General features: G+C 40.3%; 1 protein-coding gene across 6 annotated transcripts in view; it reads left to right on the top strand.

The window, feature by feature from the left end:
• Positions 1-18207, top strand: part of PEPD (peptidase D) — a 199672-nt gene that overhangs the window by 146352 nt on the left and 35113 nt on the right. For all 6 annotated transcript variants that reach the window (XM_085589437.1, XM_085589435.1, XM_085589434.1 and 3 more), the window contains one exon: positions 14420-14568. In XM_085589437.1, the coding sequence (XP_085445563.1) occupies positions 14420-14568 (149 nt within the window). The remainder of the gene's footprint in view (positions 1-14419; positions 14569-18207) is intronic.

Raw genomic sequence — 18207 nt, forward strand, 5'->3', positions numbered from 1 at the left:
AGGGTGTGTGTGTGCATACAGAGGAGGCATTAAAATGACAGTGCTGATTTGTCTGTGTATATTAGCATTTGTATATTTGCTTTCAATTAAGCTTTTTAATAGCTCTGGGGAGCCCTCTGTTGGATAGTCTTAGGAAGCCCTGAACATGGGGAAAACATAGACTTTATTTTTGGTAAAAAAGGGGTAAGAGGGGTAAGAGTATTTTAAGGGTTATTTCTGTTTCTGCCAGCATTTTGGCATAACATTAGCTAACTCTTCGTAGAATTGTATGTAATAGACTTGAGAGATTGGGTATTTGGTGTGATTTTTAATAAATTATTCCATAGAATTTCATGTCTTTTACTTAACATTACTTACTGGATATGAATAACATTCATGGGTTTTGCAGAATGTGCAGCTCGGGTTTTATGTGCAAAACAGTGCAGTGCAGTAAGTATCATAAATAAGTCAACTAAACACCTGAATATTATAAACAATACATTTGGAAGATTAAAGCTTTGCTTCTGTGAAATGCTTGGTTGCATGCATTATTGGCTTTTTAAAAAGTATAAGTAACAAGGATATAGTTATTAAAAGAAGATCATAGGCCAAAATACTTGTGCTATTGCATTTTTATGTATTTTTTTAAGGTTGCTCTGACTTCTTTGTCAAAAGCCGTGGAAGGTTTAGAAAAGCCTGGCTTTATGATGCTTTTTTTAAAAAAATTAACCTATAGCAAGTGGGTTTATTGCTTCTGTAAGAAGCTAGTGTGGAATTGTATCTCTGATAGTGCATCATAATCCACACTTTTTATAGGTACAGCTTCTGCACTAAAAGATCTCAGTGCAAAACAAAGGACTATCAAGGGAATTTCTGACACTTCTTTTTAATACACACTGTCTTGCTAAGCAGGGCTATCCTTTTCAATCTGTTAAATATTGAAATAGCTGTCTAACACAAAGCACTGTGATTGACAGAAAAAGCAATCAGTATTTTTAGGGAGGTTTAGGTGCTCAGGATACAGATATTTAGCTGGTATGGATATTGAAAGCAAATATAGCAATAGCAGCAAGTCAGTGTTCTGTATAAATGATTCATGTACTACAGCATTCCATGGTGAACATTGAAATTATCAATTTGCTTTAAACCAAACTTTCCCTAAGCAGGTGTCTCTTGTCTCTGTGGTCAGAAGGGACATCCAGATAAACAGGTAGGCTGAGTCACCATTGTAGGCACTTGGCCCTTTTACTCAGTATTAACTTTAAATAAAATCTTCTACTTGGAAGGTAGCAAATCACAGCTTGCAGTGATGATGTATGGCCAGGCTGTTCCCAAACACTGATTTTCTTCTGTCATCTTAAAGCTCTGACAGCTTGGATTGGAGCTGAGCCCTGGACTGAGGTTCACTGCATCCTCTCCAGGTATTATTGCATTACTAACTGGATGCCAAGGCCCCTTTTGTTTCTGTACTGAGGCTGTAACTGCATTTGGTAGTAGGGAAAGTGGAGTCACAAGCTAAAGTACTCATTCTAGTTTGCAGTCTCCTGCCTTACACACAAGAGACTTCCAGCATTTTGGAAAACCAAAGGTCTTTCAAAGTTTGGTGAGGAGTAGAATGAAATTAAATGCTGCTACTTAAGAAGACAATATCCCAAATGAATTGAAGGAGTAGAGATCCAAGTCCTTTAGGCACAAATCAAGAGCAAATGTGCACCTGGGACTCCTGCTCAGAGAATGGCAGCCCCCACGTGGCTCATTCTTCTGGACAAGTGTCTCATGAGCAGTTGGCTTTTGTTCACACTGCAGAAAGATGTTGGTTCAATGGTTAGAGGGCCCTTGTGGGAGGTGGAAACTCTGGTTTCAGCTCTCCTAAACTGATCTCTGACTTTGGCTGGAAGTGATGACCTGACCCTGGGAAACAGCATCCAGGACAAGTTCTGTAAGAGCCAGTGTGATTCTATGGGAAGTGTTGTCTCAACAAATCAGCATCTGCCATCTGGGAAATTTAAGCTTCCTTAGAAACAATGGCAGCAAATTGCCTTGGATCCTTTCTGCCTGCTGCCCTTGCCCTGCCAGTGCTGCAGTGTGGAGTCACACCATGGCTGGGGAGTACACTGAGCATCAAAGCCACCTGCAGCAGAGGAAGGGGCAGGGCAAATGTCCCTGCTCACCCTTGTGGTCTGCTGGTTTGTTCTGGAAACCATCAGAGATGTGAACCTGAAGTGTGTATTTTATGCTTCGATTTGAGAAGTCTCTGAGTAAAATTGGAGTTTACTGCATTTGATTTGCAGCCTGGTGGCTCTGGCAGCCTGACTTTGTGGGTTCCTGCTATTGCCACGTGCCAGATACATGGCTGGAGTTGATTGTTCTGTTGCAGTTGATCAGCAGGGCTCCTGCAGTGTTTGGCAGAATTAAAAATGCTTCTGTGATCTTAAAATAAAGGTTGATTCTTCATGGTGAGGCTTACACTTAAATAATAGAAATGTAAGAAAATCAGCCTGATCCCAGATGTAACTGAAATAGATACAGCTGTTACCTGAGTTGCTTTCCTGCAGGTGTCACGAGTTGCAGGTCTTGGTATTTTTATGGCATCTGACACATGTACCTCAGTGAAAATTCAGCACTTTGTAACAACTCTCATAGGCAGGTTCACTGACCTTCAAACACTTAAAGACATTTTTGAGGGTTAGTAGGTCCATTTTTGGCTTTGCAAAATAATGAAAATAATTGTCTATTCTGCTGCTGCTGCAAAAAGAGCATTTTTAATGTTTTGAAATATCCTCCTAAGTTACAGTGTTGGTGAATAGCAGAGCCTGCTGCTCCACACCCCAAGGAGCACGGGCGCTCACCTGGGCTGGGCCTGCTGCAGCCCTGGCTGCTGCAAGGGGGACACTGGAGCCTGGGCCAGTTGAGGCTTGGGTGAAAACATAAATAAGGGGAGTACAACCAGCATCAACTGCTTGGCATGTGTAGCAGACCTAAGAGAGAATCCATTAACCTTGTATTCACAGTGGGACTATCTATTATTTATAAATTAAAAGTAGATTTTAGAAGTTTAAATAGAAGCAGGTTAGATAGTCTGATGATGTCTTTCATTTTATTTGACTTCTTATTTTAACACTCATACAATTGCTTATTGATTGCTTATTTTATTATAATAATTTCTAGATTTCAGTGACAACACTGGGCAGAGTACAGTGTCCTTGGTGAAACAGAATGTCTCTCACTGCTGTTCCATGAAGTGCCATCACTGCTGTGAATGACAGTAAAACAAGTTTTACCTGGAAATAGTTGTATTGCATTCAGGTACCAGAAAACTTTTTTAGTGTCACAAAACCAAACACATCTGTCATAAAAGTACAACCTCTGCATAATGTTAAATGATTTAAACGTGTCTTGGCTGTATCAACAAGCATGGTTACTTGCTGAGTCAAATGATAGAGCTGGGGATATGGAAAACTGTCTGGTATTGCAAAAAGCCTTTATCTGACCAGTTTAACTCTGAGGCATATTTTTGTTTTTGCTTCTTTCTTTAATATCCCAGTGCATATTTAAATCATCAGAATAATACTGACAGCAGGGGGCACTAAAATAAGAGCTGTGAAAAGGAAGTGAGCTTTGCCCAAATTTTCATACTGGTAACATCCTGTACTTGCCAGAGCAAACACTCAGCAGCCTTCTGGGAACACTGCCTTTGCGTGTAGGCATTCTGCTCAAGTTGTCAAACTTGGGTTTGTTTCCTTCCATTTAGTACTTGTATGTAGCTTTTGGAGTTTTCTTTTTATTATTACCTGTGGTGCTCTCGAAAGATCCTTCTAGCAACTCTCCTATTGTCATTTCAGAAGCTGTGTTCATCACAGGGAGTTTTTCTTGGCTGCAGGTACAGGTAGTTGTGAAAGGTTGTTCTGGATGAAGCAGAGAGGGAAGATGTTGAATGTTTAGGGCTTTTTCTTTTTAATGGCTGAAAAGGGACAAAGGACAGTTTTCAGGCTCCCTGGAGTGGCTGGCTGTGTGAAGAAAGGCAGGGTAAGGTTGGAGATCAGCAAAGGTTCTGCTTCCCCCAGAGGTGCTGGCACTGCCCAGGTTCCCCAGGGAATGGGCACTGGAGGCTGCCAGAGCTCCAGGAGTGCTTGGACACCACTCCCAGGGATGCCCAGGGTGGGATTGTTGGGGTGTCTGTGCAGGGCCAGGAGCTGGACTGGGTAATCCTTTTGGGTCCCTCCCAGCTCAGCCTATTCTGTGATTCTGTGAAGAATATCACAAAAGAAAGTTGCTTCTTGCAAGAGCTAGCCAGATTCAGTTGTTCATGGCTAAGCCTTCTATTAGTTAAAATAAAAGTTACTTTGCTGGTTTTAACTCTTTGACTTCAAAGCACAATGCACAGTTTTCTATAATGAAAAATTTGTCAATTCATGTATAATCCATGTGCCTTTATCTTTTACATATGCAGACACTATGCATGTGCAGTATACATATTGCATTGAAGCTATATCCACATATTTATTGCAATATTATACCATTTTATTTGTAGGAAATGCACTATTCTCTTATTTGGAGGAATGAGTAAGTGTAAGACTTTCTGTGAGTACTGAGTGGCTGTCATTTATCTTAGGAAAATGTTGGAAAATTTTCCATAAGTAAAGGAAAGATTTAGATGAAGTTGAAAAAGATGTATGAGAAAAGATGATCAAAGTTTGCTATATCTGTTTTCCAAACTCTTTTTTGGAATTCTCAGTATTTTATCAAGTTTTACAATACTAGTATCAATGTAGAACCAAAACTCGTTTGTCCAGATGGGGGCAATGTTGTATTTAAAAAGCAGGAACTGACCCTCCTTTTCCATCAGATAATAGAAGTCCTTCCTTTTCCATCTAAGTCCTCTAGTGTCTGCTATTAAAACCATCTATCCTAGGGTACAAAATATTGTATTTATTACTTCTTGAAAGCACTGCTTGTAAGATCTCAGGATGTTCATGTGTCAGATGTAAATGCTCAATTATTTTATGTGGGTGGGACTAGTATTTTCATTTGGCCTTGTGCACTTTTATGCATTTTGAAGTTCAGGGCTGTAATAATATGCAAAAATTATGGTTAGCTTTAACTTTTCAGTCTGCAGTTTTGAAACAGCTTGTTGGTAGTAATGGTTTTGTTTCTAATAATAATACAAAGTACATTGCTGCTACTTACTGGTTGATTACAAAATTAACTGGCTATCCATTTCTGAAATAATTCCTTTGGCCTGATTCCTCCTGTTTGATTAATATTTACTGTTTTCATCAAGTGTAGGTATTTTTCATTTTGTTGTACCTATGGACTATATTAATTTTATGCTAATTCAGAAAAAATTGAATTTGATTAAAAATAGAGAAATGCAGTTGCTAGAATTAACAATAATTTTGCTGTAATTGAATGGGTTCTGTTAGTACTGGTTAATTCAGGCTATGAGGTTGCTTAATGTCAGAAATAAGAATAAGCCTATTCACCAAAGCTCAGATCACTAAGTATTAGTAGTGTGTTTGCTGTAACAAATTTTAGCTTTCCTTTAAGTGCTGCTGTATGGTCTGCCTTGTAATTTTTGCTGTTTATAATTTATGTGAAATGTCTTTTTAATTGTCAGCTGTGAGTTTTATCTGTCATAGTTTTAGCGTAGCATTCTCTGCATATTCTGAAAAAAACTGGCTGCTGTTGGACTTGTAATCTACTTTTTGTGGTGGTCTTTAACACAAATACACATGAAGTGTGATAGAAGTACTCATGATGGATGTTGCTTGTGTTGGATAGAATTCAGTAGCAAAATCTTTCTCATCGTGGAGCTCAATTGGGTAGGTCAAAATACAATTTTAGTGGGAGTCTGCCTGGCATTTAAACCACTGTATGCCTCAGAGGGAAGTCCCCAAGATAACTTCTGTGTGCTCCCCCTGAAGCAGATGTAATTCCCAGTCCTTGCATGCAGGTGGGTGTTAGGTCTCCTCTTGTGTCTGTGCAGAGAATCTCTGGTTGCCCATGGCGGGGGCACAGCCTGGCAGAGCCCCAAGAGGAGCCCTGCTGCACACCAGGGCTGAGCCCCTCTTCAGGGCAGGAGTAGTTCTCATTGCAGTTGCTTACAGTCCACTTCAGGTGCTGCCATGAAGAGTGGGTGTTTCTGTCAAATAGGAAAAATGTTCTTACAGGCAAAAGAACATGCTTGGCTGGGGAATAGTCTCCTTTTTGGAAATACTAGTTGCTACCTTTACTACTGTGCACTTGGCCTGAACTTTTGGACATGTCCACGGAAAGGCTAGCAACTCTCTTCTCAAGGGTTTTTCACTCATTGTCAGCTTTTGTAGAGTATTCTAAAACTCTTCTCTGTTGTGTTCCATTTGAGAACTGATAATCTGAAGGTTGCTTGAACAATCAACAAAAACACATAGGCTGTCAAAAAAACTAAGTGAACTTGTGCCATTGGACAGTGGCTCAGTTTTCGTCATGCAAAGACTTTGGAAGTGTTTTACTTTCTTGGACACGTGTGTGAGCATGCCCATACACACGTAAGAAAATGTGACAATATTTACAGTAAAATCATGAAATAACATCTGCCCTGTTCAGTCAATCTCCAATGGTTATTTGTCAAGGCTGGGCAGCACAGGTCAGTGTCCAGACAAGCTGCTGAAAGCTGAGGCTTGTACTTCTGAATGCCAGCACCCAGGAATCGTGGCCTGTATTGGAAGTATCAGACTTTTACAACTCACCTACAGTACCTTCCACTTCCCAGTAGATGTCTAGAAATGGACTGGTTTAGTCAACTGCAGATGTTCAGTAACTTGCAAATGGAACTGTATTGTTCTTACCCTGTCAGGTGAGACACATTCTGGTGAGGAGCCAGTGAGCTTTGCTGTTGTGTTCATTGGGAAGCAATCAGCTGCCAATACAGTTTTCTCCCCGAATGCCCTCCTCTCTTCCCTGCAGCTCTGGCTTCCTTCTCCTTGTTTGAGCAAGTCATCTGCAGCCATGAATGCCCCAGACACTGCCTTTCCAATGGGAGGCTCCTAATGGATGGAAACTAGCCAAAACTTGGTGTTTGCTGCCATCTCTGCTGATTTTTCAGCATATTGTTTGTGCTAAAGAGAGTAAATTGAGAGACTTACTAAATATGGCTGTTAAAAATGGATAATAATTAGGGTAGTAAAGACAGAAAAAAAGAAGTCGTCAATTCAGTAAAAAGTCAGATAGGTAACCCTTTCATCAGAACTTCCCCTGAGCCTGCTCCTGGTCTCTGGCACACTGTCAGCATGGATCTGGCTGAGGTTTTCAGCTGCCTTCTGCATCTTGTGGAACCCTCATTGCTGCTCCTTCCCCCAGCCCAGCAGCACTAGCATGCTGTTCCCAATACTTATATGTGGGCAGCACCTCTGTACCAGAAACATCCCTCTGTGTTAGCTGAAACATGGAGAATGGCCCTTGGAACCATTATCTGTGAACAAGCCAGTCAGAAGGTTTTTTGGCTTAACATTTTTAAGAAGGCATTAATACAAACTGCATGGGGATAGAAGAGGGCTTATATTTGGTCATGGAAGTTGATTGTTTTAGTGCAGAAGCTTAAGGATCTCAGATTTCTTCAAGACATAAATGCTGTAAGCAAGGGATTCCTTCTTAGCCTGTGTATGAAAATAGCAATCTTACTGGTGTACGTGGGTGTTTGCTGAACCAGCTCATGAAGCTCATTTGGTAGATTCAGTGAGATTTAGATTTCATATCCTATGGGAGGAGTGGATCTGAAGGTCTGCTTGGCACAAATCATTGTAAGAGAGGACACTCACACACACTTGGTTTTCTCTCAGCATCAGGGCTGAAGCAGCAGAGCAGGGGCACAGCTCTCTGGCAGGGGTACAGCACCCACCACCACATTGCTGCTGTGATTCTGTGAGCCAGTGTCCTGTGTCTGTGACAGTGAGGGGAAACCCTGAGCTGTGCAGGCACCAACACCTGCTGAAGCTTTTGTGTTTGGTCACTTTTCTTTCTTATTTTTTAATCCAGCCAGCTCAAACTTTTGTGTATTCTTGCTACAGCCACTCAGTAGTTGGAATTGTAGAGATACAGGCAGGCAATCCTCTGTCCTTCAAAATTCAGTGTAGGCAGAGATATTTATTTTTATTACACTCTTTCTATCTGAGCAAAGCTTAATTGGTGGCGGATTTTGTCGCCTTCTGGAGTGAAGTTTGAGACCAGACTCCCATTATCATTGAAATAGTTTCAGAAAGCTTGTGAAGTGAGACAGTGGTACAAGATGAGCAATGGTAAAAAAGTCATGGAGAAGGTAGACAAGATGAAAAGACAGCTGAGGAGAAACAAGAAGTGTGGGACCCCGTGGTTACCTAACTTGCAGCTGGGTGGAGTCATGCAGCTGTAACTACATTTACCTGTGTGGCTACAGCCTCTCCTTTTGAACAGGAGGCTTAAACAAAACTTGATTTCTTTTGAATACACAGAATCTAATTTCCTTTTTGGATTCTCCAACATTTTTAAAAGGTTATTCTTGACTCTTGTGCTGATGACAAAAAGATAGATTTAAACCAGTGAGCCAAGCCTGGTTTCAAGACAGAGCCAGTACAAGTTCCTTGTCTGGCATGTCAGATGGAAGCTGGTAACAGCAAGGCTTCTCTCAAAAAACCTCTTCCTGAGCATGGTAGGACTATACACTGTGTTGTCCCAATTCTCTCTTGGGGTTTGTGATCTTTTCTTACCTGATGCTGCTTTTTTAATTGATAAGTCTTGGCAAGTCAAGTTGTAAGCGTATGAAAGAGTATGTGTCACTTATCTGTTTTCTTCCTTGTGATATCATTTACATTAATTCATTCTTGTGGTCTCCTATTAAACCACCCTATTTCCACATCAGTTGGCCTGTTTCCAAAACATAGCTCATAGAAATGCTGATACCTAGTTCCCTTAAGCTTGAAATTGCCTTAGAAGTGTTTAACCAAACAAACAGTTGGATTTTGTTAGTGTGTGAATACTTAAGGATTTAATTGCTGCATGAAATGTAAAGCACAGAGTGCACCCTGTGAACTCGGAGCAGAGTATGCTGAGATCACACAGCATAAATCTCCAGCTGGGGATGGCTCCATTTTATGGCAGTAAGAGGAGGACAAAACTGTGTGTACCTTTATTCCTGCTATCCTAGAACTGGCTGGCACCAGTTCATCTGTGTGGCTGCTCATAGGTGTGTTGGTTAATAATGCCTCAAACCCCTAAAACCTCAGCAAATGTTGCTGAGTAAAGTGCTTCAGTATTCACACCTGTTTAACCTGAGGAGTGAGGAGGGCACGGTAAGGTTGGGCAAAATCAGTTTTTTAATTGCTAGTCTTGCAAACCCACCCAGGGGAAGGGAAGATTTTGTCCTGAGAATAGACTCAGGGGAGGACGTGGGCTGCAGGCGGTGATGCTCAGTAGGACACTGGGTCGGGGTGCATTGCACAAGGACATCCACCTGGGTTTCACCCCAGTCATCACTCTGCCACATCAACAACTGCACAAGAGTCACTGCTTTATAACTATCATGAGGAGATCCAGTTCTGAGTGTACAGATCAAGCAGATCTGTGGAGCAGGAAGGTGACAGCTTTATGTGTTAGCTCGTGGGAGTAGATGTAGGCTTCCCAAAAAATGCCTGCGAGAGCTTGTCCCTGGGTTGGGTTGCTGGTTGGATCATAACAATTCATACACATGGCTCAGATATCCCAAATAAAGTATTGCTTCCCATTGTGATATTGGCCATAATTTGCTTCATTGCTTGGCAGTTTCAAATTATTTGACAATAAAAGTGTCAGCAAGCCTATAAAAGTAAAACACATGCTTAAAGGAAGATGATGCTTTATTTTTGAAAAATGGTATACAGTGACTTTATGAAGAAAAGAACTATGATTTTTATAGTCTACAGTGTTCAAATTTAAAGTGTTACACAAAGTGTTTCATGGTGCTTTGCAGTCAAAGGTTAAGAAAGCTAAAATCAATATCAAAATGCATATTATTTTTCTTGGCTTGAAAGCAAAAAAATGTAACTATAAATCTGCATTTTGTGGTGCCAATATTCTGTGAAAGTAACACAGCCATGTCTTACTCATCCGTTTTGTTTCAGAGGGAAAGGAGGGGAAAGGAGCTTTTGTGCATCACGTTGTGTTTCAGTTCCAGCATTGACTTACAAACCTGTATTCATTTTAAAATTGACAGGATTTGAAATATTTCCTCCAAACTTCCCTCCTGGGTTCCTTCACGGGGAGGAGAGTCCCAGTTGGTTTGTACATGGCAGAACTGCTGCAGGGACTTGCTGGGAAGGGCTGGGGAGCTGCTGAGAGGAGGGGCATGTCCAGCCAAGCCTTTCTGCAATGCTGTGGCAGTCACACACGTTTCTCCTTTTTTGACTATGATACTAGTTTATGTGCAAAGTGATTTAAACTTGTGGGTTTAAATTTTTCCCTGTGAAAGTAATTAAATGCTCTTAGTTATTTTTGAAGGTGGTTTGTAAAGCAGGCAGAAGGCACCTTGTATTCCAACGCTGTTGGCTAATGTTGGATTACTTGTACGTAAGCAAGGCATTCTGTCAGTAGAGCAACTGGCATGTTATCTGATTTTTCTGACATTTTGCATTGTTTAGTTTTATTAGTAATGCTTACAGTATTGTGCAATATGTTTTGTAGGAAAGATTATGTATACACACAGAGCTGAAGCCTCCATTGGGAGAGCTATGCCCATACTTCCAAGAAGTTTGGACTATTTTTGCTATGCATCATCTACTTATGGTATAGCTTCCTGGTAATTCTAGAAAATAAATTAAAACAGTAGCATGAAATTTTCATGGGGTGCTCAGGTCTTTTGACTGTTAAATCTGCTTTATGCATCATGCATTTTCACTCTGAAATGAAGGCGTTTGTTGCTTTTGCTCACAACAAAATGATGCAGAGCAAGATTAGCTTTCTCTCAGAAGGCTTTGAAAGAGATTGAGCTGGCCTCCTCAGCTTCAAGCTAAATCAATGAAAAGTTTGACATAAAACCTAATATCTCTCTTGGTCAGCAACACTCCTCTGTTCACCATCCCTTTCAAATGCCTCAGAAACCTGACAGCCTCAGACATATCTCATTGAAATCAGCAATTCACAACTGTGTTCTTGCTGGAAAAGGAGTGGTGAAAAGGTATTTTTAGAATGAAGTTTTTCGTCATTCAGCAGAAAACTGAACTCACATTTAAGTTTTGTTATACAAAGTGTACAGTATAGGAAATGTATATGTAATGACAATATACACAGTCTGCTAGATGTGTAGCGTGAAAGGGAAATATGATAGGGTTTGGTGAATGTTTATGCTATTATTGCATATAGTGTTCTGTTTTTAAACAGCTCTTAAAAGGTAAGCTATAGATCAAGATGCCTGTAGGCCTGTTTTCATTTCTGCATTTAATTTGTTTATATTGCTGCTACATTTGATAACAGTCCAAATAACATTAAGTAGTTGTTTCTGTATGTGACTCTTTTAAGACTGCACTATCAGACAGGTAATTTTGTACATGCAGTTGAGAACACACTAGAATGCACTAATAGTATCTTTTTCACTAGCAATTTACCATCTAATTTCAGAGTAAAATAAATGTTTTTTTTCTAAGGAACCTTCTTTTAGAATTTTTTTTTTTTTGGTTAGTCAACAGGAAAAGATAGTAGCTGTCATACATTTTACTTGATATAAATGTGCTTCACTATTTCTTTTATTCACCATTTATTTTATTTTATTTTGGCAAGCAAATATATGAAACTGGGATCTTCTCAGGTTCCTATTATTTTCTCAGTATAACACAATATTTTGGCTATTTCCATGTCTTGGGCAACATTTTAGCTAATGGATATGTTCCCAACTGAAGTTAAATGGAAGAAAATTCCTGATCAGAGCCAAAATATCTCCCAGATGTCCCATTTGGTTTGGATGCTTTCTCACTGAAGCATAGAGGCTGGATGGTGTGCTGTGATCTGTGGTGGAATTTGAAAGATCATCTTCCCTCATGTCTCCTCTTGTCTGGAAGCCAAGAGACCTGAACAAATGGTGCTTCCTAGCTTGTGAGCCTTGTTTTGGTGTACCATCAGCTTTGTGATATTTTTTTTCCATTGCTCAGTTCTCCAGTAACTCAAAAATTATTTAATAGCCTACTGAGTGATGAATGGGTTTGAGAAAATGCTGATAATTGTAAGGTTAAAGACATAGGTAAAATTCTGCCTCTGGTAAGTTCAGAATAACTACTTTGCAGGGTAAAATGCATAATAAAATATACAAAGCATAGCAACTTCCAGTACAGGGAGTTCTCAAGTTGTTGTTAGTTACAGCTTTTCTGTCACCATACTGAATTGGCATTTACACTTGTAAATGCAACAGTTAGGCTACAGAAGTGCTGCAGAACCCACAGAGCATCCTGAAACTTGACTTGTGACTTTGAAAGAGTCAGTCTGGGATACATTCAAGGATTTAGAGCTGATTTCTTGTTGGTACATTACAGCATGTAGCAGTTTCTTCCATGATTCCCAGTTGCTGCAACTGCTTTTCTGTATCTGTAGATTTTTATGTGCACCTGTAGTAATTTTTAGATGTGAGTCTAACCATAAAATCAAAACCTAGGGGGTGTTGATGGGGTTTCTGATTTTGAGGTTTGGCCAGGCTGGCTGACAGTTTCTATTCTGGTGTCCAGTCGTGGTTTTTTCACCCTGATGTTTGCTGCCTGTTTTGTATCTTTTTTTCAACTAGCAACTTTCTGGATTAGCATTCCATGTTCCATGTCTAGGTGAATGGCTGTGGTGTGTGTAGAGCCTGGTGTGTGCACAGGTGGCTTTGCAGCTCTCTCTGGAGCACTCTCCTGAGGAGTTTGCTCCTGCAGCTTTAAGCCTCGTGCAGCTCTGCAGCTGCAGCCACTGGGGCAGTTCCTGATGTTCCGGTCCTGCAAGTCTGCAGCTGAACCTTGCCCAGTTTGGGGAGGCTGGCAAAGACTGCAGGCAGGGCAGAGATTCACTCAGTGCAGAGATTTGTTCATGGAGGAAATTGTAGAGTGGATTTTAAAAGTTATTGGAGTAAATCTTCATGTGTCTATGTGTGCAATGCAGCAAGGAGAGTCCTAGCCCTGCTGAAATAAATTTTACTTTTATCATGCTTGCCTTTGTTTACTCACTGTCCATTGCTTTCAGTAGCAGTTGTGTTGGAAATGGTGATCAGCTACAGCAGTGTGTGATTGCAATTTTTGTGGTAGCTTATATTTATCCTTACCTAGTCACATATGCTGCTTGGGGACAGAGCTACACTGCAGAGTTTTCCTAATTGCTCCTGTAATTCGGACTCAGTGGCAGAGAGGGTGCCCCAGTGGAGTGTCCTGCCTTCTGCTTGTGCTGTCTGACTGACCCTGCTGTGAAAAAGCAGCAAGAGGAGGAAGACTCCAAGGTTTTCAAACACAGTGAAGGAAAATCATATTTCTTACGGTGATTAGCCTTTCATAATTGTTTGAGGTGGTTGGAAGAAGACTTAAATTCACAGATTTCAACTCTGACTCATTACCAGAGAAATCAGGAGGTCACACACAAATACTGTGTGAAGATCAAAATCTTGTATGTAAAATGTGCCTTCTTGTAATCAATATGTGCTGAACCAAGGGGGTTATTTTCTCAAGTGTTGTCTGGTCCAGATGGTTATTTACTGATTTCTGATCCTGCTGAAGGCAGTGCAATGCCTTATCAAGCAGGCTTGAGAAGCATAATGCTGCAAATGTCTAACATGATCCTCACAAGGGTGTGGAGTCCCACTTGCTGTTCTTGTAGCTTGATTTCTGGCAGCTGAGCAATCCGTGGTGAATCATTTATTCATGTATAGAATAAATATACTTCTCAAGGGGTAAGCCAGTTTTTTTGTCCCCAGAAAAGAAAGCACTTCATAGTTTCTTTCTTCTGCCTCTGATGCAGAAAGCTGTACTGTGTGTACTTTTATGGTTGGATCTTTCCATAATCCTTATTCCATTAACATTTTTTTGTTAAGTGGGATTCTACTTTGGATGTTGGATGCTGTATGTGATGCTAGAATTTTTCAGGAAAGAAGAAAAGGACATGTTTTTTCTTCTGAGAAGAATTCCTAGAAACTGGAAATGAGGAGCTCAAAGTGCATTCTTCATGAACTTTTAATCTCCCTTTCTGTGTTCTCTGAGCATTCCCATCCTGAACCAGCACAGCACAAAAGGGTGACAATTTAAGCCATATGGAATCAGATACCCTTCTGCCAGGAGATCCCAAGGGACTGTCATCCTGTTTTACTTAGAACAGGGTTCAACCAGTGATTATATTGGTGATCTACCAAAATGTAGATGTTACTGAGTGCAGAGCAAGACAAAAGTCCACTATGTTCTACTGTTTCTTTGGAACTAAATTTTCATTTCTTTCCCCTGTGTTTCCTTTTCAGCCTGTTTGATATGGGAGGAGAATATTACTGCTATGGCTCTGACATCACCTGCACCTTCCCTGCCAATGGCAAGTTCACAGCAGAGCAGAGAGCTATCTATGAGGCAGTGCTGAAGGCATCACGGGCAGTCATGGAGGCAGTCAAGCCAGGTAAGAGATCAGTGCCTGTCAGTAGGGCTTGAGAGGCTTGGTAGCAGCATTCAGGATGTCAATTATGTTTGCATTTTAGAAAATTTTGGAAGGGAACAAGATAAAATAATTTCCCTGTTTAAGCAGCTTTTAATATATAGAAGTAGGATACACAACATTTTCCATACACTTTTAAAGACATAACACAGAAAAAATTATTAGCACAATTAATAAGATACTTTAATCTTTTTTTATTTTCATTCCCTTCATGTACAGGTAACAGTTGTTACTCAGATGTGTCTTTACACAGACAGCCATCTTTTCAGGAAGTTTATGCCAAATGCTCAGAGTTCGAGTGAGCACATGTTGTGCTTCAGTTTGTTTCAAGTATCTTCTGTATTTTATGTGTAGGCACAGTAGAAATCTTCCACTGAAAAAGGGGATGGAGTGTGCATCTTGGGGAAGGATAATTAGCCTTTAAAAGCTTTCAAAAGCACTGGCTATTTGGGTACTTCACTGTATGCCTTTAAATTGCAGGCAAACTCATTCAACAAATACACATTTTCATTTGAAACAACTGTCTGGCTTAATGAAAACCTTATTTTTCTCCCATTCTGCTTTCAGGCCAGCAAATAAATGTTTTAGAACTAGCTGCTGCTGTGATTTTGTCACTGGTGAAGGTACTTGAGCATTTCTCAGTATTACTAATGGAACATCTTCAAGAAGAATGTACTCAATGCACAAAGCACACTTATCCTTTAAATGTGCTGTATTAGTCTTCACTCGTCAGGCCTTGAGTGCATGAGCTTTCTGGATTGCCAGTCAGAACAGAAGCAATTTTCCTGTTCTACAGGCTGCCAGCAGCTCTGTTTATTTGAGAGTTTGGAAGGGAGTGATGCCTTAAGTTTTAGCTTTCATATTTTCCAGATTCTGTACTGCATCAGTCTGTAACTCTGAGCTTCATACAAAGTGTTAGCAAATTCTCCTCACAGCTCAGTCATCTGCAGTTCCTCCCCTCAAGACTCATCCCTAATCCTCTTCACAGTTCGTATTGTGTTTCAGTGTCACCTTTAATTTCATGTAGCATTCTTAGCATTATTTTATGCTAATAAGTTGCAGACTGTCTTCAGAATTTGAGAGCTAATAGGATGTTGTGCTCAGGATGGTGTAGTGAATTTTTTAGTTTTCAGAGCACTTTATTTACAGTGTCAGAAAATAAGGACATAGTAAATTGAGTATTTCTGAGAAGTAGTTGCAAGGGTCTTTTACTAGCTTTGGGAGCTTGAGATCCACGGACAGACCAATCAGTCTTACTCTCTGTCAGAGAAAGGGACTGAACTCTGTTCTTATTGTTGTCCTGCCTGTTTGGAAGAATGGGGCACATGCATTTACACTCTTCATGAGAATGATGAATAGTGATGATGAATTTTGAAGAACTACAGAAAATGGTCTGTGGACTGGTTCATTGGTTTCATTCCCTTTGTACTTCAGAGTGCAGTGAAATGCAAACTGGACTCCTGAATTACAGATCCAGTTAAGAATCTGGTAACATGCAAAAATCCTCAGCATGTGAGAAGTCTGCTCTTTAGGTCCTTTTTAAGATCTCCTGGAAGCCAGGATTCTGAAAACGAAGAAATGGAAACGCTGACCTTTACAGCATGGTTAGTCACAGACTTGTCAGGCAGCTGAGAAACCCCAGAGCCCCTCAAGGAGCTGATGCCATTGTCACTGCTGTCCAGAGGGAGGTGTTTCAGGGAGAGAGGCTGCAGCCTCCTCAAACAAACCTCATTTGTGAGCTCCATGCCTAAAACACTGGGATCTGCTCCTGGGGGAGCCAGGTACTATCACACAGGGGAGTAAGAAATGATGATGTGAATTCACAAGTGTCTATTTTCCCTGTAATACTTTGTGTCTCCAAAAGAAGAGGCAAAGGAGCTTGCAGGGTTAGAGGCACTACATTTAAAATCCAGAGCCATCAAGTTTTAGTGAGATTTGCTGGATTATGCAGCCTATGTTAATTTTGCTTTTATTTTTGCTAGTGTTCATTTCCCAGGGTTCCTAAGATGAAAGCCAGCCAAGTGACTGGTCAGGTGGCAGGAGCCATTGCTGGATTAGGCTGGGCAAGAGTGGGCACAGCAGAGTCAGCAGCTGCAGGAAATGCTGTTTATCTCCCTAATTGTGCCTTGTGGCAGAGGGTCACAGGGCACATCTAGTAGCTGTCATCAGGATGTTAATGATTCCCGGGGTCTTTCTGACTGCAAGATAGGGAGTGAGTACTTTAGGGAGAGTCACTGACCAAATACTGGGTTACATAACTGTGTTTATGGAAGGACACAGCTTGCTAGCAACCTTAAACATTCTGTATAGTTGTGCTTAATTCAGAGATTTGAATTTCTTTTTTCAGTTTGGCTCTCATGTGAGCCTAATTAACTTTTGAGTGCAGGTACTTTCTGAGAGATAATAGACCTCCTAATACATTCTCTTTATATTTCTATATACAAACAGTTGTTATAATTTTTAAAATACTTCAAAATATTGTATTTCATTATAGAGAAGCATTCATCTGCTACATTCTGTGCACGATCCAAATGTACAGACACCTCTAATAATATATATGGGTCTTCTTACCTTACAACTCCAAGAACAGAATTCCTTCTGCAAGGCTAATAATATATTCTGAAAGTTAAGAAACAAACACTCTCTGTAGGATTACAGCCCAAGTTCAGTGCAGTTGTCACAACTTCTGCCACAAACAAAATCTGTTTAAAATAAAAGGAGAGGAAGACTTACTTAGTCTTGCATAAGCAGCAGTTTTGAAACTACTGAACATGGAGCACTGATGAAGACAGTGATGCTTGTCACTGAAGAGAAAGTCAAAAAAGTGCATTTGTGTGGCAGTGGGCTAATTGTCTTTCCTATAAAGTCAGGCCTATGAGCCGAGATGTCAGAGAGCATTGTTGCATTTCTGCTTAGGGGATATTCTTAATTGTGTCAAGTCCATCTGCATTAAATTTCCTCTTCCACAGAACTAAAATGCAGGGGCAGATGTGCAGAATATTGATACTTTCATTTCCTTCAGTAGCTGAGGCATTGTCTGTTTCTTTCTCAGAACAGTAATTTGAGAAACAATTTGCTTTACAGATATATGCTACATAGAAAGAATAGTTTAAAAAGGGTGAAATTTAAGGCCAGATGTCTCAGAGTATTCCAGAAGTTAGTGTCCTAATTTGTCTCACTTCTGCATTCTTTTTTAATCTCATTGGATTTGCCAAAGGTTAAGGCACATTAAATGCAGTCCTGGAGCACATCTCCCAATATACTTTCATCTGAAATTAATTCAACTCATGCACTTCAAAATTCCACTGTGTAAAGAAAAACACAGTAAGTAGGGACAACCAAGAGATTTCACCTCCAAGGATGATTTGGAATTAAATGTTCCTGTAGATGCATCCATTTTTTCTCACTCTGCTGTCTTCACACAATGCATATAACAGTAAGAGCTGAGCTAATGAGCAGCTATTCAGTAATTTAGTTTAACCTTTTGTTCTGTGCATGGCCTGGAGCTGTTTATTGCCTACTGTTCAAAACCTGCTCTGAATCCAAAATTATCAACATCCTCACCAGTTTTTCTCAGAGTTCTCATCATAACAGTACACAGGT

This window comes from Lonchura striata, chromosome 11 (assembly GCF_050655825.1).
Source record: "Lonchura striata isolate lonStrDom1 chromosome 11, ASM5065582v1, whole genome shotgun sequence".
Lineage (NCBI taxonomy): Eukaryota > Metazoa > Chordata > Aves > Passeriformes > Estrildidae > Lonchura > Lonchura striata.